The sequence below is a fragment of the Pongo abelii genome, chromosome 17 (assembly GCF_028885655.2).
Source record: "Pongo abelii isolate AG06213 chromosome 17, NHGRI_mPonAbe1-v2.0_pri, whole genome shotgun sequence".
Taxonomy (NCBI): domain Eukaryota; kingdom Metazoa; phylum Chordata; class Mammalia; order Primates; family Hominidae; genus Pongo; species Pongo abelii.
In genome coordinates this window covers 56375032-56400453 of record NC_072002.2, presented here as the reverse complement: position 1 = coordinate 56400453, position 25422 = coordinate 56375032, and the positions used below count along the sequence as shown (strand labels likewise).

Sequence of the window (25422 nt, the reverse complement as noted above, 5' to 3'; positions counted from 1 at the left end):
AAATTAACCTTTCTCCAAAGAGCTGGGAGAAACTCAAACCATGTTTCATCTGAATCCTGTCACAACTGATGGCCCTAAGTAAGCTTTTTAAAGTTTCTCCTAAGGACAATGACTCTTGGGAAAAAATCTACTATTTTTCAATTCCACACCACAGCCTAGCTTTGCAATTTCTTGTCCAAAGAATTCTATAGTAATAATAAAAAAAGAATTCGATAGTAATGCACTAATAAGTAAAATATCATTCACCCCAAATTTGTTTCAAAAAAACAGCGTTATAATTAATCACATGACAATACACTGACAATACAATCCCTACACTTTTACATTTATGGTGGATACACAGCGCCCTCTGCTGCACAAGCTGAGTAAACTTCAACCAAGCTAAAAGTATTCAAAAACAAAGCATGGGCCAAAAAAAGGTCTGGGAAATCCTTAACTGAGACTAATATTTTGCATTTGAGAACATTACTCTTGTATAGATTTTGACATTCTCTATATGCAGCGAGTCATTTTCTTTCACATGCCCAGAGTTCTTAGCTGGATCATTTTCTATTTCATCTATATTTACAGGGTAGAATAGTTTGTCTGGTTTAAGTCCCCAAAAAATATCAGTGAAATGAAATCTGCATGGCTCCTTCTTCTGCTCCATCCCCCATATCAAAGAATTGGACACAGATGATACAGTGGAAGTCCGATTACAATTCAAAACCACTTTAATCTAAAGCAGAATCTTAGACTCTAAACCTGCTTGGGCTGGCAAATGAGAACAGAAAACAAAGGTACTGTATTTTGCAGAATAAGAAAAATGTTACTTGATTATTAAAAAATGCTCCATCAGCCATTGAAAGATTGGACAGTTATGTAAGAGAACCCAAAGTTTTCAATTTGAAGGCATAATAAATGGACAAGTCTTCATGACAGTCGAGGCATTTTTTAAACTAAAAACATTGGAATATATTTCCTGCACTGAACCACATTCAAAATTCACTTTGAACTATACAAAGTCTATTTATAACATATATGAAATGTAACTTAAAACCACTTCGAAATACAGACTCTCAGTAAAAATGACTAGAGACACAAACTTTTTAAAATTAATTATTATAAATTGTTAGAACTTGAGGAATGCATTATACTTCTATTTGTCTTGACATACTCAGTCTCTCCTTATAGAATCTAATTTCATCCAAACCAAAACTAAAAACTTGAAAACATGTATCCAGTAAGAAAGATATAAAATGCTAACTGCATAATGTAACTGGATGAAATAATTACAGAGCAGTTAAGAAAAAATGAACTGCTGTTTTAATAGGAAAAAATGTGCGTCTTACTTATGCACATTTTAGGGTAAAATCTTGGTTTTGAAAAAGCAAATCTGGGGCACCCTCTAGTGGAAAACTGTTAACAAAAGCTTAAAGCTTCTGTTTCTGAAATTTAATTCAATTTCCATTAAACAAGTAACTGAGACCTGGGCCAAAAAAGCATATTACGTAGATTCTTCCTTCCAGTTTCACTCTTAAATACCCCCATCAAAACACACATACACACACACACAAATACACACAAGGGCACTTTTCAAAGTACAATAGAAAAAGGTTTTTTACACTGTCTGATTGTTTATCAATTTCCAAAAAAAGAATCAAGTAGAACTTGTGAATATAACATTACAGATGTAATACTACTTTTTTTTTCCATTGGCAAATTATTATTTTTTTATTTTTTATTATTATTATACTTTAAGTTTTAGAGTACATGTGCACAATGTGCAGGTTTGTTACATATGTATACATGTGCCACGTTGGTGTGCTGCACCCATTAACTCGTCATTTAGCATTATTTTTATATTAAAGAATTCCATTGTAGTTGTAAATGATTACAATCTAGAAAAAAATGGAATCATTTTGGTTGCTTGATTCTTGTGGTTAAAAGATTCAACCAATAAAAAAGAGCTAATGAAAATAACACATGAAAACTTCCAAATTACAATTCTCTCCAAATACACCATAATGTTTTATAAATATCCTCTGCTAAATTAGCAAATCAGCCAAGAGTCTGCATGACACTCTGATTATATTCTTTTGGTCTTGGTTATTAAGGAGATTGACTGGCTTTGACACAGACATGACATCACCCATGCAAGTTCTAACAGATGATTCTTCATATGTAATAATTAAAAACTGAATATATGACATTCCAAATTATAAATTAATAGGGTCATTATATAAATAATTAGACTATTCTTGATGTATTATGTTAAATTATTATTATCACAATTTGGAGAAATACAAACAAAACAGAAAATGTTTTGAGAGACCAATTTAAAGAGTAACGTAAACATCTGTTTTCTGCAGAAAGTTGAAGAAACTTGAATTATTTAGCCCAGACAGGTTCATGGAAGAGCAGAAGTATTTATTCATCATTAATTCAACACTGATTTATTGAACACTTTAGCTAGGTGGTGTTCAAGGTCCAGAGGCATGGGGGTAACCCCAACGGACAATGGTTCCTGCTCTCATGGAACTTGCATCCTGAATGGGAGAAGACGATGATAAGAACTCAACAAGCTCTAGGAGAGCAAGGATTTCTGTCTGTTCTGTTAACTTTGGTATTCCCAGCATCTACTAGGTGTTCAATAAATAGTTGTTGAATTAAACAAAAAAGGTAACTTCAGCTAGTGATAAGTGCTATAAACAATACAGTAATAAGTAGAGAGCATTGGAGGAAGAGGCAGATATGTTATTACATATCAAAGAGTTAGAAAGGGCTTCTCTAAAGAGATGCCATTAGAACTTCAACTTAATAACTAAAGTCAGCCCTGCAAAGATCTGAATAAATAACTTTCCAGAAAGAGAAAACAACAAAGGCTCTTGTCTGAGGCAGGAGTGGTTTGACATTCAGACAAATGGCCTGCCTGGACAAGCCACAAGGTCCCATCAAAGGGTTCAGATTTCATTCAAATTGTTTAGGCAACATATATTGGTTGCTTCAAGTGAGGTCAAAGTAGTAAAAATGAAGACAATAGGTAACTTCATTATCTATTTTGGAGTTGAGGAGTAGACAAGATTTGCTAATGAGTATATGAGATGAGGCCAAGAGACATATTAAGAATGACTTTGAGGTCTAGAGCTTGAACAACTGGGTAGGTGATGTTGCTATCTATTGAAACGGGAAAATGAGGTGAGAAACAAGTTTTAGGCAGGTAGTAGAGGAAAGGACAACCTTTTACAACTGGCCATATATAATGAGAATTTCAAGTAAGCATTTCGATATTTCAATTTGAAGTTAATGAAATGGACTGAGGTAAAAAGCTGTAAGTTTGGAAGCTGTCTACATAAAGATAAATACATAGGGCTAAAGAGTTGTCAGGACAAAGGGGACTGAGAATGATTATCCCATAGAACTCCAAGGGAAAAGCAAATAATTAAAGGGAAATATTAAAGTGAATTAAGCACACTTTGTAAGAGAAAGGACATTTTAACAATCTAACTAGAGCTATACAGTAAGAGACTAAGCTGCTTGTATCCATTATTGGCTTTCCATAAAAAGAGGCATTTCCAGTACAGAAGTGTGGGCAAAATGACCATCTGTAGGATTACTACTAAAGCAATTCTTACAAGGGAAAGGACTTTCCCTAAATGTTCTTCCAAGGTAACATTTAAAGGAATTTTTAAGACTCTCTGCTTTATCTTCACTTATGCATCTTTTTTTTTTTTTAAGACTGAGTTTCGCTCTTGTTGCCCAGGCTGGAGTGCAGTGGTGCAATCTCGGCTCACTGCAACCTCTGCCTCCTGGGTTCAAATGATTCTCCTGCCTCAGCCTCCCGAGTAGTTGGGATTACAGGCATGTACCACCACGCCTGGCAAATTTTGTACGTTTAGTAGAGACGGGGTTTCTCCATGTTGGTCAGGCTGGTCTCGAACTCCCGACCTCAGGTGATCCACCTGCCTTGGCCTCCCAAAGTGCTGGGATTACAGGCGTGAGCCACCACGCCAGGCCGCAACTTATCTTGTTAGTAAATAGATTCAGGGGTAAAAACCATGGGCATATACAATGTATGTCTACTGGTAGTCATTAACTGTTACCTGTTTTTGTTAGCAAAAGGTTATCCAGGTGCCTGTCTCCAACTCCAAGTATATAGGTGATCACGCAATATCCAGCTGCAGTAACAGTTAAAAAAAATGTGAAAACAAATACAAACCAGGTTATATATTCTACTGAATATAAAAGCAGTTTGTGCAACTTTAGTATCAATTTGTTTTCTAATGTCTCTGGTTTCTCATCTAAATTCTCAAATATGCAATCTTTATGTCTGTCACTTGAAACTCAAAGTACTATTTAAAACAGAAAATCTTGTAGAATTCTGTTAAATTACAAAAGTCACTTGCATCAAAACTTAAGTTAGGTTCAGGAGACCTTAAATTATAACATGGGCCTAGCAATTCTAATATCAAATTGGACACAGTTAAAAGTCAACGGTCAATTATCCCATAACTCATAACCATGTTATCTATAAGATAACATAAGTAAATGCAGGGTTAAATTTTTTTTTAAGTCTGTGGAAAAATAATCTTGAAATGGAAGCAGATAGAAAACCAAATGCATTCATTTGAGTGGTAAAGACATTTATGAAGTTAACACAATAATCTTCTAAAGCATTAAGAAAAATTACATGATCAAGGCTAAAGGCAGAGACATTGGCTCTAGCTGTATTCTGTTACCTTTTTATTCTTAAAAAAAGTCTGGAAATTTAACATTTATTGAAACTACTTAAACAGAATTTAGCAAATAGCACCCTTTTGGAGTTTGTTTTTTTAACTATGTTTATTTCTACCATTAATAACCTGACAACAAATACAACTTGTAAACATATAAAACTATAGCAATATTTACAAAAACCTGTTTATTTCAACCCATGTGTAAAAACAAGATGGGACCACCTGTTAATGAACTTATAACGCTGTTCAAATTCAATGAATAATAAGGTTCATTTGACTTAGGTTCTGAAGGCCATTCCAGAAGTCCAAAAGCAACTTAAGCAATGGTATAATTATTGGAAAAATAGTATTAATTAATAATAATCAGAGTTACAATGTACTGAAGACTAGGCTCTTAGCTAGACATATCATATTCATCATTTCCAACCCGTTTAATGATGCCAGTTAAGTATGATAGCCATCCTTCAAATGAAAAACTTCAGGCTCCAAGAATTAATGGTATTGTTCAAAGTCACTGGACTGGGATTTGTGTCCAATGAAATGTAAGCAAATATAGATGCAAGGAAAGCAGTTTTAAGCAAGGGGCTGACTCAGCTAGGAGGTTAGCCCTTTAGGCCTTTTCTCCTTCCTGTCTAGATTGTGACATGATGACTGTAGTTGCAGACCATGAGGAAAAGGGCAAGAGAATCACAGAGAATCACAGAGCCTTCACCTGGTCCTAATCACCTTAAATAGTTAGAACAACAGCAATCTCTTATAACTAGTTTTGTCACAAAAGAGAAAATAAACTCTTATGATTAAGTCACTGTAGGTACATTATGTTAACTGCAGCTAAATGCAACGATAACATTTAGTGGTCCACTGAGGAGGACTTAAAGGGTATCTAGATGAAGGGAGAATAAACTACAGCTTGATGGTCAAATCTGGTTCCCCTCAGTTTTTGTAAACTTTATTTGAACACAGTCATACTCATTCATTTACATACTGGTTTGAGCATTACAATGGCAGGGTTGAACGGTTACACAGATCACCTGACTTGAAAAGCCTAAAATACTTCACTATCTGCAAAGCTTTAGGGAAAAGTCTTACTCACCCTTGATCTAGAGCATTGCTACACAAAATGTGATCCCACAGACTGGCAGTATCACTATCACTTGAAAGCTTATTAAATATGTAAACTCTTCAGGCTTACTTCAGTCCTACTGAATCAGAATTTTTAGGGGCGGCAGCCACAATTCCATTTTAACAAGCTTTCAAAAATTACTATGCACACCAAAGGTTGAGAAGCCTTCTTTAAACTCTAGTGTATTGATGAACATAAGAATCACCTGAAAATCCTGTTAGACTGAAGATTCTGATCACAGAATTGGGGCAAGGCCCAAGATTGTGTAATACAAACAAGTTCCCAGGTAAAGTCAATACCGTGGGTCCACAGATCACACTTTAAGTAGCACTGCTCTAAAATTGCCACAATACATGCAATTTCAAAAATGACTAAAGACTTCCCACTGAGAAATAACTAAGTGACTTATTGAGGGATATTAAATTTGATATCCCTAAAGAGAAACTAAGTACAGTACTCTGAGAACACACGAGAACTTAGAACACTTAGGTTCTCTAATATGTGATTCGTAGAAATCTCGCTGCTACTCAAGGGTACTAAACTATCGATAATGTGCATATGAAGACAAGCGAAACTCCTGCAATTTTCAAAAATAACATCACTGTACATCAGTGCAGCTGAGTTGTTCAATCCAGACCTACTTACTATTCCCGTTTTTAATTATAAATTACAATTAGTTTTTGTCAGTATTTACTTTGTTTCAAGTTTAGCTGTCTCTACAGAATACTGATTCACTTGTGTTGCAACGGTTACTTCTGACCTACAATTTTCATGTAACTAGGTATACACAAATTATGCTTAATCCTAATGATAAAGCAAAATATTTCTATAAACTACTCATCATCAAATTAGTTTGACAGTGCATTTCATTGTTATATGGAAATGGAAAATGAATAAGATAAGGGTCTTTTGCCCTGGCTCAGTGGATTACGGTCATAAATATGTTGGATGGTCATTTTGATAAACATGTTTAGTCAAGTGAAATATATGTATCGACATATGGCCATATTTAATAGTAAAGATGAAAATTTAGAGTGCTTCAATAGTTCAAAGTGTTAATACTCAGTAGGGCACTTTAAACAAGGCTACATCCTGAAAAATAACAACAAAACATTTGGGGTAAGAATGGGATGATCCTCAGAAACGTTGAGGAGATAACTAATACTCAGAATGATTTAAGATGACCTGAAATAAATTTGCTAGAAAATTTTTAGGGAAACTGATGTTATTCTTTAACTATACAACAATGGAAACACTATTTTTGTCCAAGAAAATCTTGTCAAAACAATGTTGTTAGTTTTTTCACTCCATGTGAGATGCAAAATATCTTGAAATTGTTTTTACAAAGAAACTTTGACTTAAAGAAAAATATAAAGACAAATAGACCACTGATCCTATTTCCCTTTACTTAGTAAAGATATGCGTGTATGTGAGAATAAACAGTATTCCCACATTTAGCTGCATGATATAGACTTGAGACTAGATAATCTGGAAAAGATGTCACCAAAACTATTATCAATTTTTTTTCTTACACCCTGCAAAAACATTAAAACATTATTTTCTAAAATGAAGTTACACACAAACAGATTATTTTGTCATACAGGAAGCCATACAGAAAACAGAAGGCTCTTCTAGATGAAGAGAAGGCCTGCCATCAAATCACTTACAGAGGAATGAATACATGTGAAATGTTGGAAAAAAGGGGAGAGATAAGATGTAAGGTGAATTTAACTGTCCAATAGGTAAGACAATTTAAATTGCTATTCTTTCCCCATGAAAAAGCCAGTCATATTTTCATTAGCTCTTGGGGGAAAATGGACCATTATACAAAAGACACAATGGTACGACATTAAGCATGTACCTGTAACATACCATTCTGATAATTTTACTAATGAGCAGAATTTTCAAATTTTAGTCAATACTGACAGAGCAAGTGCGTGTGTATGTATTTTGTGTGGAAAAAGTATTTCTTTATTCAACAGATTTATGACTTTAAAAGGTTTACAATAACTATGCTACAAGTAAAAAGGTAAAAGATAATTATTTGGGGGTATGTAAAACACCTCATATAATAAGGTACTAAGGGAAATGGCCACAAATTCTGTGACACCCTTTTCAGAGCTTGGATCTATATATATTCTGTCCCCTCAAATCCAAGAAGGCTCTAGGACTGCTCTGAACAACAGAATATAACAAAATATAGTTATACTATAAGCTGATATAGTACCAGCCTCCCAGCCCTGGCCTTCAGAAACCAGTATTTTCCATTTCCTGTCTGTCTGAATATTTGCTCTTGGAACCCAGCTCTGAGAGGCCCAAGCCAGGAACAGGTCATGTGTAGGTGATTCACAATAAGCCTACCTAAGACAGTATAATCTGCCAATCATGTGAGTGATCCATCTTGGATGTTCAGCCTAGTTGAGCCTTTAGATGATACGTAATTTTTTTTTAGATCACAGAAAACAAAGACTTGAAGGTCTGAGAGAAACAGAAGAGAAATGGGGCAAAATAAAGAAGAAAAACAAGAAAGGAGCAAGGGAAGAGAGAGAGAAATACAGAGTAAGAGGACAAGGGTAAGTGTTTTCTCTCAAAATCTTCGGTGTTTTTAAGTCTTTAAATACTACATGTAATCATGTTTACAAGCAAATTCAGTTACATGTAATATATGTTTATATTCCTATAGTAAAAACAAGAATTAAAACTATAAAGGATTCTAATATATACAAACACATTTTTATTTCCATATTCTCAAAGTTCATTTTCTTTCTGCTTTTCAGACAAAAATGTATCATCACAAATAAACTTGAAAATAAGGTCCAAAATAATTTGGAAGGCGACTTCACAGGGGTGTTGTGAAAAACACAAAAATATTATTATAAGAAAGCAACTTCTAAACCAGAAAATAATATGAAGTTTAAATATAGTCTTAACAACTAACTAGAAAGCCCTCTTCTTGCTCTCCCAGCTTAAGTATAGGCATAAATAGGGACATAAACAAATATAGTGCTTATATAAAATAGTTATAACATATCATATATCCTGTCATTCAGGGCTCAACTCTAGTGTCAACTCCTTTACCAATCCTCCCTTAAACAATCTAGTTATAAAAAAAATCAAAATAAAAAAATAAACATGCTGGGGATGGTGGCTCATGCCTTCAATCTCCACACTTTGGGAGGCCAAAGCAGGTGATCATTTGAGCCCAGGAGTTTGAGACCAGCCTGGGAAACATGCCATAACCCTGTTTCTACAAAAAATACAAAAAAATCAGCCAAGTGTGGTGGTACACACCTCCTACAGTCCCAGGTACTCGGCGGGCTGAGGTGGAAGAATCACTTGAGCCTGGGAGGTCCAGGCCGCAGTAAGCTGTGATTGCGCCACTGCACTTCAGCCAGCCTGGGTGACAGAGTGTGACCCTGTCTCCAGGAAAAAAGAAAAAGAAAAGAAAAGAAAAAAATAAAGAAAATGAAAAAAAAAAATCCTGTAGAATATAAGCTTCATGAAGTTAGACATAAATGCCTGAAGAATAAAAATTAATCCCTATGTCACTTACTATTTATTTCTAGGAAATACTACTACTGCTTACTTATTTCTAGGAATGGACCATAAGGACTGACTCTAAAATACCACGAGGGCACCGTCTTAATGAAGCACCATTATCTTAGCTCTTAAACTTTATTTAAAGCACAATTATTTCTCATTGAAACTTTTCCCATGGTCTACTTAGTTTCTGTTATTCAAAAATGGAGAAAATCTAATGGAAAACTAACAGCTTCCAGGAAGAGATAAATTGTGATTATAAAATAGTTCAGTGATTGCAAAGACATATCCATGAAAGACTAAATAGAATTTACACCTTGTTACTACTATTATGTCAAAGCATTAATGACTACTTTAATCAACATTTATCTTTTACTCTTCCTATAGAGCATTTAAATATTAACATGTTCTAAATGTATATGATTATGGCAATATCAGGATGGCCTGCTCTTCTTTATCTGATCAATGGAAAGTAATAGCCTGAAAAACTTACCACAGCTTTTAACGTAAGTGTCCATGACCTCAGCACTAATCCCATTTGGCCCATTCTCACTTGGTGCATATTTTCTAAAAAAGTTCTGAAAAGACATTATTTACATGTTTTAGAATTAAGTACAAACAAACTAGGTGTTTTGAAACTATAAATAATGACCAACAAGTGTCTAGTATAAAGCTTAATCAAAATACAGTATGAGAGATGCTGACTGAAAAAAAGAATTGTAAGAGTATGATAAATACACTAGAGTTTCCACTAGGGGAAACTGTGTTTAATGGCCCCCACCACCCACCCTAGATTACCAATTGCACCTATTCTTTTACATGTAGAGGCAAAACAAAAAACAAACAAACAAATAAACAAAAACACAGAGCATATTATCTGAAAATACAATTAATGTACTATTAAAAAATGAGTTTATCCTGGCAGACGTGGTGGCTCAAACCTGTAATCCCAGCACTTTGGGAGGCCAAGGTGGGCAGATCATGAGGTCAAGAGATCAACCTGGTCAACATGGTGAAACCCAGTCTCTACTAAAATACAAAAATTAGCGTGGTGGCAGGCACCTGTAGTCCCAGCTACTCGGGAGGCTGAGGCAGGAGAATTGCTTGAACCTGGGAGGTACAGGTTGCAGTGAGCCGAGATTGCGCCACTGCACTCCAGCCTGGCGACAGAGAGAGACTCCGTCTCACAAAAAAAAAAAAAAAAGAGTTTATCCTATGTTTTCACCTTTTTTGAATACCCTGTATGTCTGACAAAGGATTTGCATCTGGAATATATATTGAAAAACTCCTATAAATCAATACAAAAAATATAAACAATGTGACAGGAACATGGACCACGGGAAGATGTGAACATACACTTCACAGAAGAAACAAATGGCCTATACATATATTTTTATATGTTCAACCTTACAGATAATCAGGGAAATGCAAACCAAAAAGAGGTACGAAGAGTTTGAAGTTTGGCAACACTACGATTTGGCAAAGATGTGTAGCAAGGAGAAACACAAGAAGTGTTACTGTTTTGGAAAACAACTTTTAATTATCGAAAAACAACTTTTCACTACCAAGTAAAGCTGAATGTGATCTATGACCCAGGTAAATGACTTACACGGATCAGATGTGCAGCCAAGAATCAGTATACAAACTGTCACTGTTTTCATTTTATAAAATCGTAATTACACAAAACAACGTAAGTAATGAAAAACTTTATGAAACAATGACGGCAATTAGGACCCATGTTAAAAACTTTAAGTACACTTCATGTCCTCTTCAGAACAATCCTGGAGTAATATGGTTATTACCAAAATTTGACAGATGCAAAAACTGGTGTCTTGAAGGGTATGTTAAAGGGGTCCCCAGGACCACTGACAGGTTTGACTTGCTAGAAGGTCTTACAGACTAAACATGTAGTTGTATCATGACTAAGGTTTGTTACAGAGAAAGGATACACAGTAGAATCAACATGGAAAACATACACAGAAAAAATCTAGAGAAATTCATACATAGGCATCCTAGCCCTCTCTGTCCTGTGGAGAGACACAGTGAGCTTCTTTTCCAATAGCCAAAAATAAAAAATAAAAAGCAGTAACATGGGTGTAATGTTTCTGACAAGGAAAGCCCATTAGAGACTTAGAACCCAAGGTTTTATCGGGAACTGGTGACCCAGGCAACCTCTGTCAAGCAAGTACAAAATTCCAGACTCCCAGAAGGAAAGCGGGTTGTTTAGTATAAAGCATATTATTTGAACAAACAATCTAGGCACAGTGAACCACCCTTAGCAATTAGGAAGCAAAGGGAACATGCTGAAAGTCAATGACCAATCTCCTGGTAAGCAGGCCTTTCCAAAGATTGCAACCTTAGGGCTACTATGTTAACTTTTCTCTGCACAAAGAGTTAACCAGTTCACTCAAGGTTACAGAGCTAGAAAGTTACACAGGTGGAATTCAATCCCAAGCAGTTTGATGTCCTAAGCCTGAGCTTTTAACCACTGCACATGACTGTACCCCAAATCAAAGAAGAGAATAAGCACTTGCTTTGCAAAAGCATCAGAGTAATACTTTTCTACAAATCTGACTCCCATACTGAATAAATGGAACAATTAAATAGGGAAAGGCAAAAACACACTGTATCAAATATCATCTACCAAGTCCTTCTATGTATTATCTTTCATCTCGGGTGTATCCATTTTTGTTTTAATTACATATCTTTTTTTTTTTTTTTACAAAGGGAAGCAGGAAAATTATATTTAAAAAATAACAAAACCAAACCATTAAGATGTTATAAGAACTAATCCATGTATTTAAAGGGTAAAAAAAAAAAATCCAAACATATACATTACTTTGTCACAGAACCACTCACCTTTTCTCATATGTAAAGGGGAGCAATAGGTTGAAGGGAGAGGATAGGGGTCTTAAATAATTGTACAAAAGACAGATGTGCAACAGTATCATTGTAGCAGTGTTCTGAATAACAAAAACTGGAAATAATCAAAGTGCTCATCAATTAATATCAAATAAATTACAACAGTTCCATACTTTGGAATATAATGCAAGTATAAATAAACGTTAACAAATTTTAATTTGTTCACCAATTAACTGTTTTTTGTTTTTTTTTTTTTTTTTGACACAGAGTCTTGCTCTGTCACCCAGGCTGGAGTGCAATGATGTGATCTCAGCTCACTGCAGCCTCCACCTAGAGGGTTCAAGCGATTCTCCTGGCTCAGCCTCCCAAGTAGCTGGGACTACAGGTGCGTGCCACTATGCTCGGCTGATTTTTGTGAGTTTAGTAGAGACGGGTTTCACCATGTTGGCCAGGCTGTGTTCACCAATTAATGCCTGATCCCTTGATATGCAATGCACTGTTCAAGGAACTGAGAATCTGTATGTAACAAATGGAAGAATCTTCAACTGCAAACATGCTTACTTCTGAATAAAGGAAGAAAAAAAACTTGAAGAAAGAAAAATGATAAAAGGAGACTTTCATTTTTAACTCCATGTTATAAAGACTAAATTTTTTATGACAAGAATATACTCATGAATTGCATAATCTTTATTGTGATACCATACCTGAATGCTTCCCTCTGTATCAAGAACTTCAGCCACAGGAACTGACTGGATAAACTGCATGAAGCCTACACAGAAACGTATGCACTGCATTAAGCATAGCTACTGGTTAAGAAATAAAAATAAAGGTTCTGCTAAGAGTAATCTTCATCTGTGAATAAATGCATTCCATATCTGAACAACTTAAAAAGATCAGTGGACACTATATTAAATTTGTACTGGCATTTATGTCATAGGACCTATAAGAAAACATTTTTTTAAAAAAATTAAGCTGATTTAGTCTGTATGTTTCTTTAGGCTAATTTCTATTATAAAATACGAGAAACGAAAACTAATAGACTAAGCTTCTTAAATCTAGCATCAAAAATTTCTTCTTTCTATAGGTTTATAACATATACCAATTAAAATATTCCAAATTTAAAATCACCATAAGAAATCTAGAATTGTGGATTACAATTACCTAACCCTAAAAGCTGTAGGTAAAACTGTTATGTAATGGCTCCTTTTGTCTAATATTCCATCTTCTGTCATTTCCTGGTAATAATAGATGTGTAAATCCCTTAAACTACCAAAAAAAAAAAAAAAAAGGAAAGGGGACAGACAGTATGTGGAAGGAGAAAAAGTCAGTCTGATAAGTCTGAAGACAACAGAAACATAAAACAATGGATATATTAAAAAAAAAAAGTTGGATGAAGCAAACAATATTTCAGGATCATAAACTATCATGATCTGGTTCTGGTAAGCCTATAGGATAATAATTTGCATGCAAATTAGGAGATTATATACCCCTGTAGAATAAGAAATATCTCATCTATTCTTGCATCATGAAATACAGAATAGTTGGCACTAATTCACTTAACAGGTATTTATTGTTTCTTGACCATGTTGGAAGAAATTTGCCAAGTAAGAAAAAATAGATGTTTGACACTGCCTACATGGATCTTAAAGCTTATAAGCTTCACTTGGGTAAATACTATGAATAAAGGGTATTATGAAAGGAAGTAGTGTAAGGAGACCTAACTTACAGTAAGGATCAAAGGACATCTGACATTTGAGCCATGTTTTCAAGGATAATAAAGTTAATAGGCCATGGAGCAAAGAATGTTTGAGACAATGATCACAGTGTATGTGAAGGCCTTAGAGCACAATGCATTAGATAAAACAGAAGGTAGCCAGTACGGCTAAAGCCCAGGATGCAGGGGAAGAGTGGCAAAAAGAAGAGGCTTGAAAGATAGACATAGGGTGTGTCACACTATGCAAGCACTTAGAAGCTAGGTAAAGGTTTTTTGGGTCTTTGTCCCAAGAGAAAATGAAAGCTAACAAATGACTTTTTGCAGGATCATAAAGATGCACATTTGCACTTTTTAAAAGACCATTCTGAGAAGAAACTGAGAAGAGTAATTAAGGCATCAAAAAGATTTGGGAGTGGCCAGAGGAAGGATAGGAACCTAAAGCATATATTTTATTTCTTAGTAACTACTAGTATAAAGCAGGAAGGGGAGTAGGACTATGGAATTCACAGTAAGCATTAGGCAAACATTCCTAGGGAATCTTCTACCAAACTTCCAGAGATTATTCATCTCAAAAAGACTTAAATGGTTTGTGTGTGTGAGGGTGTGTGTGTATGTGTATGTGTGTCTACAGGATTGTCAGGAATGTCTGAAATATCCTGTTTCTCAGTAACTACATTAACCAGTAGTTACATTAATCAGTAGTTACTGAGAAACAGGAAAGAAGGAAAGACAGAAGGGAAGCAGGCAGGAAGGTCCAACTTGTCTTCAGTGCTACAAATGGAATTTATTTGAATCTCTAACATACTTAAAAATTTTCAGTTTGAAAAAGTACACACAATGTACACTAAAGTAAACAATAATGATGTAAAATACACTTACCATGTTTTGTACTGGTAGCTAACACCTTATAAGGTGTCAATTTCAAGTCCAGATTTTCTTTCCGTAACAGCTTTTAATCAAAAGGTAAAATATATTAACCAAATGTAAAGATTGTTAAAAGACAGTTTTGTGGGCAAATAGTATAGCAGTTTAATGTGATACAGATTTAGGAAGTTAAGCTAAATTAAGTTTAAATTAGTTAATTTAGGCCGGTGACAGTGGATCACGCCTGTAATCCCAGCACTTTGGGAGGCCGAGGCGGGTGGATCACCTGAGGTGATCAGCCTGGTCAACATGGTGAAACCCCGTCTCTACTAAAAAATACAAAAAATTAGCTGGGCGTGGTGGCGCATGCCTGTAGTCCCAACTACTCGAGAGACTGAGGCAGGATAATTGCTTGAACCCAGGGGGCAGAGGTTGCAGTGAGCCAAGACAGCTCCGCTTCACTTTAGCCTGGGCAAAAAGCAAAACTCCATCTCCAAAAAAAAAAAAAAATAGTTAATTTAACTTTGATCATCAAAATTAAATTTCTTAAGGACTTAGATGATGGTATGCTAAATTTTTCATCTACTCTAAATCTCTGTCAGCAGTTTTCAATGAACAATAGGGTTGTTCCTATCACTTCATGCAGTCCTTTCTGGCCATAAAGTACTTTAGAGCTCAGAAAAAGGGAAATAGGGCAAGCATGTACTTTTTAATGCCAGGGACAGAGATGGGATTAAAAAGATTTAAAAAAAAAATTTAATAGACTAAGAGGAAGGAAACTACTAAATCCCTTATTTAGAGAACTTAATTTGGAAAAAAAAATTAATGGAACACATGCAGTTCTACTTTATACTCAACACAAAAACCACTCTGAAGTGTATAAAAGCAACTAAATTTTTTCAAGGTCAAGTGGAGACTGTTGAGCTTTCTAGGATCGTACCTGAATGTTACAAATACTTCTGTTCCATAAACAGCAAATGAACTAAGCCACAGTCTTCCAAAACGAAAAAAATGTTCCCCACCAACATAAGGTCATGTTCACCTTGTCCATGAGTGAAATGATTTGAAGAATAAGTTGATCTTGACGTAAATCATCTCCATGCTTAAATATAACCGGATATTTGCCTCCATCTTCTGTCTTAAAAAACAATTGTGCAGGCATAAGGGCACTCTGGAAAATAAAAATATTGATTTCAAATTTGGCCATGAATTAATGCATAAAAGTGTACTATACATACAAGAAAATATTGATATATAAGATTAATACACAGGTAAATAGGACCTAAAAAACAAGTTGGATTTTCAATGAGATACATTAGGGTATACTGGAAAGAACAGTGAACTAGCTAATAGTCAGAAGACTACATGATGGAAGGCGCACAAGCTCTGCAATCAGTCATGTGGTTAAAAAATTCCAAGCTCTGCCAGGTACTCGCTGGACAGTCTTGTGCATATCCTGTAACTTGTTTCCTCATCTGTAAAATAAAGATACCAGCTCTTCTGCAGAGTTGCTAAGGCAATCAGAAACTATACAGGTCAACAGTCTGGCACCATGCCTACTACAGAGAAGACATTCTTTATGTATCTATCATCATTTTTTATTTTTAGAGGTATACTGAAATAAATAAGGTGAAACAGTACAACATAACAATGTACCAGATGGAAAGTCAAGAGCCCTGGTTTTTAATGGCAAGTATACTACAGGTTGAGTATCCCATAACAGAAATGCTTGCAAATGTTTGGGATTTTGGACTTCCCGGATTTTGGAATATTTGCATATACATAATAAAATATTTTAGGGATGTGACACAAGTTTAAACTTGAAATTCAATTATGTTTCACATATACCCTACACACGTAAGACTGAAAGTAATTTTACACAATATTTTTAGTAATTTTGTGCATGAAACAAAGTTCTGACCGTGTTTTGACTGTAATGCATGACATAAAGTCAGCTGGAGGATTTTCCACTTGCGGCATCATGTCAGCACTCAAAAGGTTTCAGATTTTGGAGCATTTTAGATTTTGGATTTTTGGATTAGAGATGCTCAATCTGTACTAGTTGTGCAGCTTTAAGACTCAAATTCCTCATTTATAAAATGAGAGGAGATCTCAAATATCTGTATCTTTTATTCTGGAATAATTTTATGTTTTCCCCAGAGTCCTTCCCTTAATTATAGGAAGGTCTAAATCAGTTTAGGTAAATGTATAAATCAACAAAAAAAGAAAATAAAGAAATTATATTCTTTTTAGAAAGGGGGAATCATATAAAACCTCACATAAAGTGGCATGCTAAGATGGATATTATGGACATAAATGGTCAGAAAATTGTTCTCAGAGAGAGAGAGACCCTATTGAGTTTGGTCATTGAGAAGAAATTATATAAGACAAAAATTTGGAGAAACATATTAATCCAAAGGAAAAAAAAATGAGTCAAACAAATTTAAAAACAACAACAAAAAAATGGTAATAACCAAGAGAAATAATGGCCCAAAAAACATCATATAGATGGATGAACAGATGTAACAAAACAAACGGCAAAATGTTAGTGACAGAATTAAAGTGGTAGACACACAGTTGTCTACTGTAAAACTCCTTCAACTTTGCTGTATGCTTGAAAACTTTCCTATAAAATGCTGGGGGAAAACAAAAACATGGAAAATGGTTCAGAGAATGTATGTTTAAAACTTACAAACTAGTTGGAATAAAATTCTAAATTTTAAATTACCTTAAATTTGGAATATCCTTTTATCACTCCTGGTGAAAATGTTATTTTATAAATTACCTTGAGCCCTAGTAATTGGAAGTTATCTTCCTAAAGATAAATGACAGGCAGGAGAATCTTTGTTGTGATTTCTTTTTTGAGATTCAATTAGATTTCATCTAATTTAGATTTCATCTGAAATTTAAAGCAAGAAGACAACCACAGGATAACATGCACTTATCCGAGTGCCTTAAGGGGTCCAGTCCCCATGAATATCCAGCTTTGGCTGTTACCTTAACGTCTACAAAATTACTTTTAAAACTACTAGAAATAAGGGTCCCTAGCCTTTGCAGCTCTAAGGAGCTCATACAAGGACAACAGGAGTCCACAGATCCTCTGCAAGTGTATGCAGAAATTTCAGTGTATGTGTAAGCATACGGGCAATTTTCTGAAGTGCACAATCCATCACTTTCATCAGATTCTCAAAGGCATCCATGAGCCAAAGTAGCAACTCCCTACACAGAGACACTCTATATAACTAATATTATGTAGCAACTGCCTCAGAACCATTATTCCTAAACTCCAACTCAAAATTTTTAAGAATGCCCATATACTTAAGAGTTGAAAGAAAAATAATCAAGACTGAATATTGAGGTCAAAAAGATTTCCCATATTTTATTTCATAAGACATAATTATAATTTTTTATAATTAAAAAGAGTATGAGTCTAGAATCCACCTACCAATAGAGGGAGATATATCTTCTTATACTCCACTCTTAAAACCCCTGCTGTATGTCTTAGATACTCTTTTCCACCATGGTTGGAAAAAAAATGGTAGAATTACTTTCTTAATTCACTGCTCTTGGTGAGTTCTTAGTGTTCAAGAATATTAGAAGTTGGTCTTCTTTGGGAGTTCTAGCCCAAAGGAATATCAGTTGTTATACGTATATTACCTTGTGCATAGCTTTTTACATTTCAGTCTCCACTAGACTGCAAGCACAGACTAAAAAAAATTTGCACTGTATCTCCTATACCAGTATTTTCAAATTGCATATAGTAATACCAGTATTTTTAACTTGCAGGTTGTAATCTGTTAGAGAGTTTTAAAACCAATAGGTTGTAAGCAACATTTAAAAATTAAAGCAACAAAATAATGTTAAAAATAATGGTAACTATCCATCCATAACACCCAGTTAAAGTTAGGTATTGCTTTATGAAACTTATGTTTTGCTCATATGAGCTGGGCTGCAACCCATGACCAAATATGAGGTTGCCTTGAAACACACTTTTTTAAAAAATATGAACTATTTCCTACTATAATTACACCCGTGTATATACATTAGTTGTTCTATGAGCCCTTTCTTAACTCATGCAAAGTAATATTCAATGCAACTATGCCTTTCTACCACTAGAATCACAAAACATAAAACACCATGTCTCACAAAGATCTTCCAGTATGATGTTGACAGATAATGATGCTCTGGCCTTTGGCCCTTTGAGCCTGATTAGAGAAGGCAGCTGCATCAGCTGTTTCTACCTGAACTGGTGGCCAGTCAATAGAAAAAACACCAAGCCTGGTATGCTATTAAGGACTAAAGAGAATTGCCACATGAAAATATAAGAAAAAACTTAAGGTTCAACAGGAACAGATACCAGACTGAGAAAAGTTAAAAAGGTCAACTGGGACTCATATCTAACCATCTGAACTAATGAACTGAATGAATGCATGACATGTTTGCAATTTGCCCTTTAAAAAAAAGTTTACATAAAGAAAAATAGTTATGGCTCTGATTAACAATTAGCTCAAAAAACTAAATATTATGTTGGGTATGGTGGCGCATGCCTGTAATCCCAGCACTTTGGGAGGCTGAAGTGGGAAGACTGCTTGAAGCCAGGAGTATGAGACCAGCCTGGATAACAAAGTGAGGACCCATCTCTACAAAAATAAAACAACAAAAAAATTAAATATTAAAAAACAACCCAGAGATATAAAAGTATTTCACATGTTATATAAAAATGCCCATGTACTGGTAACAAAAGAAGATCTTAAATCAAAACACACTGATGAATAAAAGGTACCCTTCGATTTAGCATTTACTAAATCAACTAGAAGTATAGATGTGATCTCTGCAATGTAATAGTTTTCCAAGGTAGTATCTCTGATGTAGTTTAAGAATTAGGTTCCAATCATACACATTAAATATCCACCACAATTACTTTAAAAAGTGTAGCTGTTTCCGGAATTATTCCTCTAATTTTCACTTGGGGTTCTAAAGGCAACGGGATAAGTTCCACATCTGACAAATTCATCTTTTCATTATCTCCAAGCAATGCCTGTAGTCTCTCATTCTAGAACAAATCAGAAAGGATTAATTAGGTTGAAATAGAAGAGTAGTTTATAAAACATATAGTAAAGACACAAAAATTGATTCCATTAACTTAAAAATATTTGCAAAGCACCAAAATAATATAAAGGAGATGGTGTTGTATGTGAGAGACAAGCACTTATAAATAATCCCTAACAACAGCAGCAGCATGCTTTAAACCGAACAATCACTTGACCGTGAAAACCTGGACTTTCACAGGAAGGACAGAGAATATATTTCACTTGCTAAAGCTGACAAAGAATCAGGAATTTATTCAAGTTGGACCTAAAGATTCAATTTCTGTTTCCAAGGATTTGTGAAGCCACAGAGAGAAACTGAAATTTCATTCGAAGTTTAATTTTGCATGGCCAAATATTAAGCAAAAATTTCATTATGCTGCCCCAGTGCATTTTTTGAGTTTAAAAAGGAAACTTAATTCACTTGGAGAAACTACAACCCTACTTTCTAACTTTCACTGAGTCTGCATGGTCAAACTTTTCCTAGGATATCATCATCATTCATTTTCTTCAGCTCATATACATAATGCATTAAGCTAACATTCCAGAAACTGAGAAATCCAAGTCATGATGAAACAGCTTCATCAATAAGCAACATCTATACCATTTAGAAGAACCCCTTCTACTCAATTTCAAAAGAACAATCAATTTCCTTTAAAAGCTGGGAGAGTTCTGCAATCTTTAGGAGCAGGGCTTGCTCACCTAAATAGGTGAGTTTGTTCTTTAAGAGGGAAAACTCGACATGACAATCCCAGCAGCATAAAACACTTCAACTACAATGCTACTGGGAAGTTGAAGTGCTTTGTGCTGCTGGGTATGCCTCAAAGGAGAGAACTCTGGAATCAGTGAAAGAAGTTCAGAAAAAAATAATATGTTTCAAGGACAGAGAAGATGTAAAATTATTTTCCTTCAGTAATAATCCCATCTCCTCCTGAATGATGAAAAGTTCAAGTTAAAATCAACTGAAAATCAACTGGTATGAATTTCTACACAAGTGTTAGAAAAATCACTAAATCTACTCCTTAACTAAATGGATGGTCAGATCTACTAATGTCAAGTCAACTAATTTGAGAGTAAAGTTATCCTAGCTTAACAAAGTTCTAGTTGATGTGCTAATTAAAATAAATAAATAAATAAATTAAATAACCAGAAAGTAAATAAGAAGGGGGAGAGAAATCTAGCCACTTCTTACTACCTCTACCACTATAAGCCCTAAGAACCCAGCCACCATGATTTCTCATCTTGATTACTGCAATAGCCTCCTGATTGCTTCTCTTCTTCAAACTTTTCAGCCTCCTACAGTTTCTTATCAAAAGTAACCAGAGTGCAGCTGCTAAAATGAAAGTCAGTTCATGTTACCCTGCTATTCAAAATCTCCAATAGCTTCTACTCTTAATGTTTCAGTCAAAATAATATTGACTATAATGATTTACAAGGATAAATTCCATCCATTTCCCAATTATCTCTAACCTCATCTCCTATTACTGTACCCATTCCCTCTGCTCCAAATACACTGGGCTTCTTCCTATTTCTCACAACTGCCACACATGCTCCCACCTCCGGGGCTGTGCACTGCTATTCCTCTGGCTGGAACAATCTTCTCCAGAACACCGGCTTGCTCTCTTACATGCTTCAGGTCTTTGTTCAAATGTCAATTTCTCAGTGGGGCCTTACCTAGCCACTCTATTAAGAAGTGAAACACTGCCTTACTACTGGACACAAGTACTGCCTAATCCCCCTTCCCGTTTTATTTTTCTCTGTAACACATAACACTATCTAGCACACTATATACATTTTATTTATTTATTGCATTTACTCTCTTCAACGAGAATATGATCCCCATAGGGGAAGAGATTTTTATATTCTCTGCTGTATCCCAAGAACCTAGAAAAGCGCTCTGCACAGAGTAGGCATGCAATACATATTTCGTATTTGTAGAACACATAAATGAGTAACATCCCCTAAAAAATCATAAAGTGAAAAGAGACTACTTATAATATTAACAGTGAAAGTGTTAATTTATTTTAAATATAGATGGAAAAGATGGCCAGGTGCAGTGGCTCATGCCTGTAATCCCAGCACTTTGGAAGGCCGAGGCTGGCAGATCACTTGAGATCAGTTTGAGATCAGCCTGGCCAACACAGTGAAACCCCGTCTTTACTAAAAATTAGCCAGGCGTGGTGGTGCACGCCTGTAGTCCCAGCTATCTGGGAGGCTGAGGCAGGTTAACTGCTTGAAGACGGGAGGCAGAAGCTGCAGTGAGCTGAGATCATGCCACGGTACCATGGTACTGAAGCCTGGACGACAGAGCAAGACTCCATCTCAAAAAAAAAAAAGTAGATGAAAAAGGCATTTTATTAGAATTCAAATATGTAGATGACCTCTTCTAACATAATTTTTCCTAAACTAGAGATCAACAAAGGAAAGAAGACAACATTATCATTTTCTTTACTCATTTGACATTTAACTCAGGGATTACTCTGCCACAGATCTAACACCGTTATGCCCACTGTGATATAGCTCTCGCAAATAAATTATGAGGGATGAAAAAGTGCTACATATGATTTTATATGATTAGTGGCCATTTCAACATTACTAGTATTAATGCCAATAATGGTAGTAGAGAGCTATCTCTGCATTTCTTCATGGTGCCAGGGCTTGTTTCTATTAAATATCTGTAAATAAAATTGTTTGTCTTTTACCATATCATGATAAAATGCCTATAAAGATTTTTAGCCAATATTGAAACTATACTTGGGATGGTCTGGCTTAAAATATAGGCTATGTGAAAAACACAAAATTTATTTGGGGAGACTCTGAGTATTGTCTCAAATAGGTGGTCAGCCTCCAGAAGAGCTGAAACTGAGGTGTTGCCAAGGTTCCTGTGTCTGCTAAATTGAAGAGCTCCTGGCAGTAAAACAAACTGCTTTCAAATATAAGCCCCAAACTGCAGGTCAGAGCAGCAGACACTCCCTCTGCTGGTGGGCATCTGGGAATCACACCGTTTCCCACACAGGCACATCTTGGGAGAGGTGCTACAGGGGGAACAGTAGTAGAAATGTATTTATTTGACCAAGGTTTGTGATTCTTCTCAACAACAAAGAAAATGTCAACTCAACAGAACTGTGTTTCCTCTCAGCCTGTTTTCCCCTCTCTAACCTGCTGAACGTTACTCATTACTTCTTCTACATAGCTCTGCTAGCATTTCTCTTTAGACCTGATTCTTTGCCTTTGAACCACTGACTCAAATCTTCGTATTTTCCTCCTTTTTCTGCTTTCCCTTAAAAGTCAAAAGAACACTAAAATGTGTTGTTTTACAAAGGTCACCAAGAAAGGCCTGCCAATTATCTAATGGAATTAGCAAAAAATACCAAGCGAATCTTTCATATCATTTAGGCTACTGATCAGAAAAAATGTCACGTGAAGAACTCATCTACTCATCCACTTCTACCCATCAAGTGGAAAGCTCATAGTTGAGAGAAAGACTAATGAACTAGCCAGGAGAGAACAGTTACAAAGCTACTTAATAACAACCAGTTGTGAAACCTTGGGCAAGTCACTCTGGACTTTTGTTTTCTCAGAAGAATTCTAGTCTAAATTATCTCTAGAGATTCTTTCCATATCAAATATACTGTATATTCTAATTTGCTAAGATTCTAAAATGAGAGGTGGTAAAGCACTGTGGATAACAATATGGACTAAGAATGTCTGAGTACAAATCCCCACTCCAGTATTTACTAGCTGTATGACATTAAACAAATTACTTGACCTCTCTTTACTTTCTTCTCCTCACAATTGGGATAATATTAGGTCCTAACTTATAGGGTTGTTATGAAGATTAAATATCATATCAATATATATAAATTCATAAAACATTCCTATAATTTCATGGAAAGAAGTTCACATAATAGGCCGGCCGCAGTGGCTCACACCTGTAATCCCAGCACTTTGGGAGGTTGAGGCGGGTGGATCACCAAAGGTCAGGAGTTCGAGACCAGCCTGACCAACATGGTGAAACCTCATCTCTACTAAAAATAGAAAAATTAGCTGGGCATGGTGGCAGGCACCTGTAATCCTAGCTACTCAGGAGTCTGGGGCATGAGAATTGCTTGAACCCAGTAAGTGGGGGTTGCAGTGAGCCGAGATCGTGCCACTGCACTCTAACCTGGGTGACAGAGTGAGACATTGTCTCAAATAAAAAAAAAAAAAAAATTCACATATCAACCCAAAAAGAAAATAGTGAAAATTCAGTACTTTCTGATGCCAAGACACTATTACAAACAAAAGCATACACCATAGGCTTACCTTTTTCTTACGATTTCCACTTTCGCGTTGTACTGCCTTCATTAGATGCACCAACCGATCTACAAATGTCTGTTGTGCAGCCAGCAAAGAACGCATAACTCTGACAGACTTATCACCCTGAAGGGTTCAAAGTGAGAAAAAATTAGTTCTATGTAATGTAATGATCAGGATTTCTTTAATAGCATGGATAATCCTTATTTATATTTCTCATAGTTGTAAACTTAAATAGAAAGCAAAACTGAAAAATATTATCTTGATTCAAAAATAACAAGAAACCCCTTATCTTAGTTAAACACCACTAATCCATCCACAACTGAAAATTATCTGAGTCTTCAGCAAATACTGGTCTATCTACAACAGCATTTTTTTCCCCACATAAACCATGTGACAAAATAGAATTCATTCATCCTAAAATACATTCACTCATTATTTGATTCAATAAATATCCGATGGCTTATGATGCAGAAATGTGCTAGACATATATACATATATATGGCAGAAACAAAGATATAGATCTTCAAGGAACTAAAAATCAACTTTTAAAAAAACTTCAAATAGCACCACAATATGTGCTTAAAATATAAGTCATAAAAACTAAATGCTATACAGTCTTATGTAGTGATTCCTAGTTCATAAAATATTATAAAACACATTTCTAATTTAATCTTCCCAATTACCATGGTAAGGGAAGCTGGGTAAATGTTATCATCCTCATTTTGAAGATGAGGCAATTTAAGCTTAAAGAAACTGAAATGTCTTCACAGGGTGACAAAGGCTGTAACAGAAACGAGATTAGAAGAGAGGACCAAAGGCTTATTTGCCAATCAGTTTGATGTTGAGAAGCTCTGGGAACGAATACAAAAGTTTAGTCTCAAAGTGTTTAATAAGATGTGATTTAAATTTTTAAAAGCACGAAACATGAAACAGATGAAAGATGCCATGAAATAGACTATTTCTGCGGCAAGCCACAGATTAATGTGTGGCAGCTTTCTTTTCACTGCCCTTGCACCCTCTGCTGGCTGAACTGTGACACTGCTTTAAGAATCAAAAGAACACAGGAAAAATAAATCTCTTTTAAAAGCTGTTGAAAACGCAAAAATACATTATATAAAAAGTATCTGCAATATGACCATTGCCAGATTTCTGGGAATGTACATAGCCTTGATAAGAAAGATATACAATAGAAAGGAAAATAAAAAAGCAAAGCTGTTT

General features: G+C 35.2%; 1 protein-coding gene across 5 annotated transcripts in view; it reads right to left on the bottom strand.

Moving 5' to 3' along the window:
• Positions 1-25422, bottom strand: part of PIK3C3 (phosphatidylinositol 3-kinase catalytic subunit type 3) — a 127849-nt gene that overhangs the window by 29153 nt on the left and 73274 nt on the right. For 4 of the 5 annotated variants that reach the window (XM_002828181.5, XM_002828182.5, XM_054537825.2 and 1 more), the window contains 7 exons: positions 24211-24327; positions 19740-19871; positions 15861-15989; positions 14834-14903; positions 12945-13009; positions 9872-9956; positions 4083-4157 (listed from right to left, as the gene is read on the bottom strand). In XM_002828181.5, the coding sequence (XP_002828227.1) occupies positions 4083-4157; positions 9872-9956; positions 12945-13009; positions 14834-14903; positions 15861-15989; positions 19740-19871; positions 24211-24327 (673 nt within the window). Of the gene's footprint in view, positions 1-4078; positions 4158-8199; positions 8317-9871; positions 9957-12944; positions 13010-14833; positions 14904-15860; positions 15990-19739; positions 19872-24210; positions 24328-25422 lie in introns of those variants that run through there. The other variant, XM_054537826.2, reaches the window with a different exon arrangement.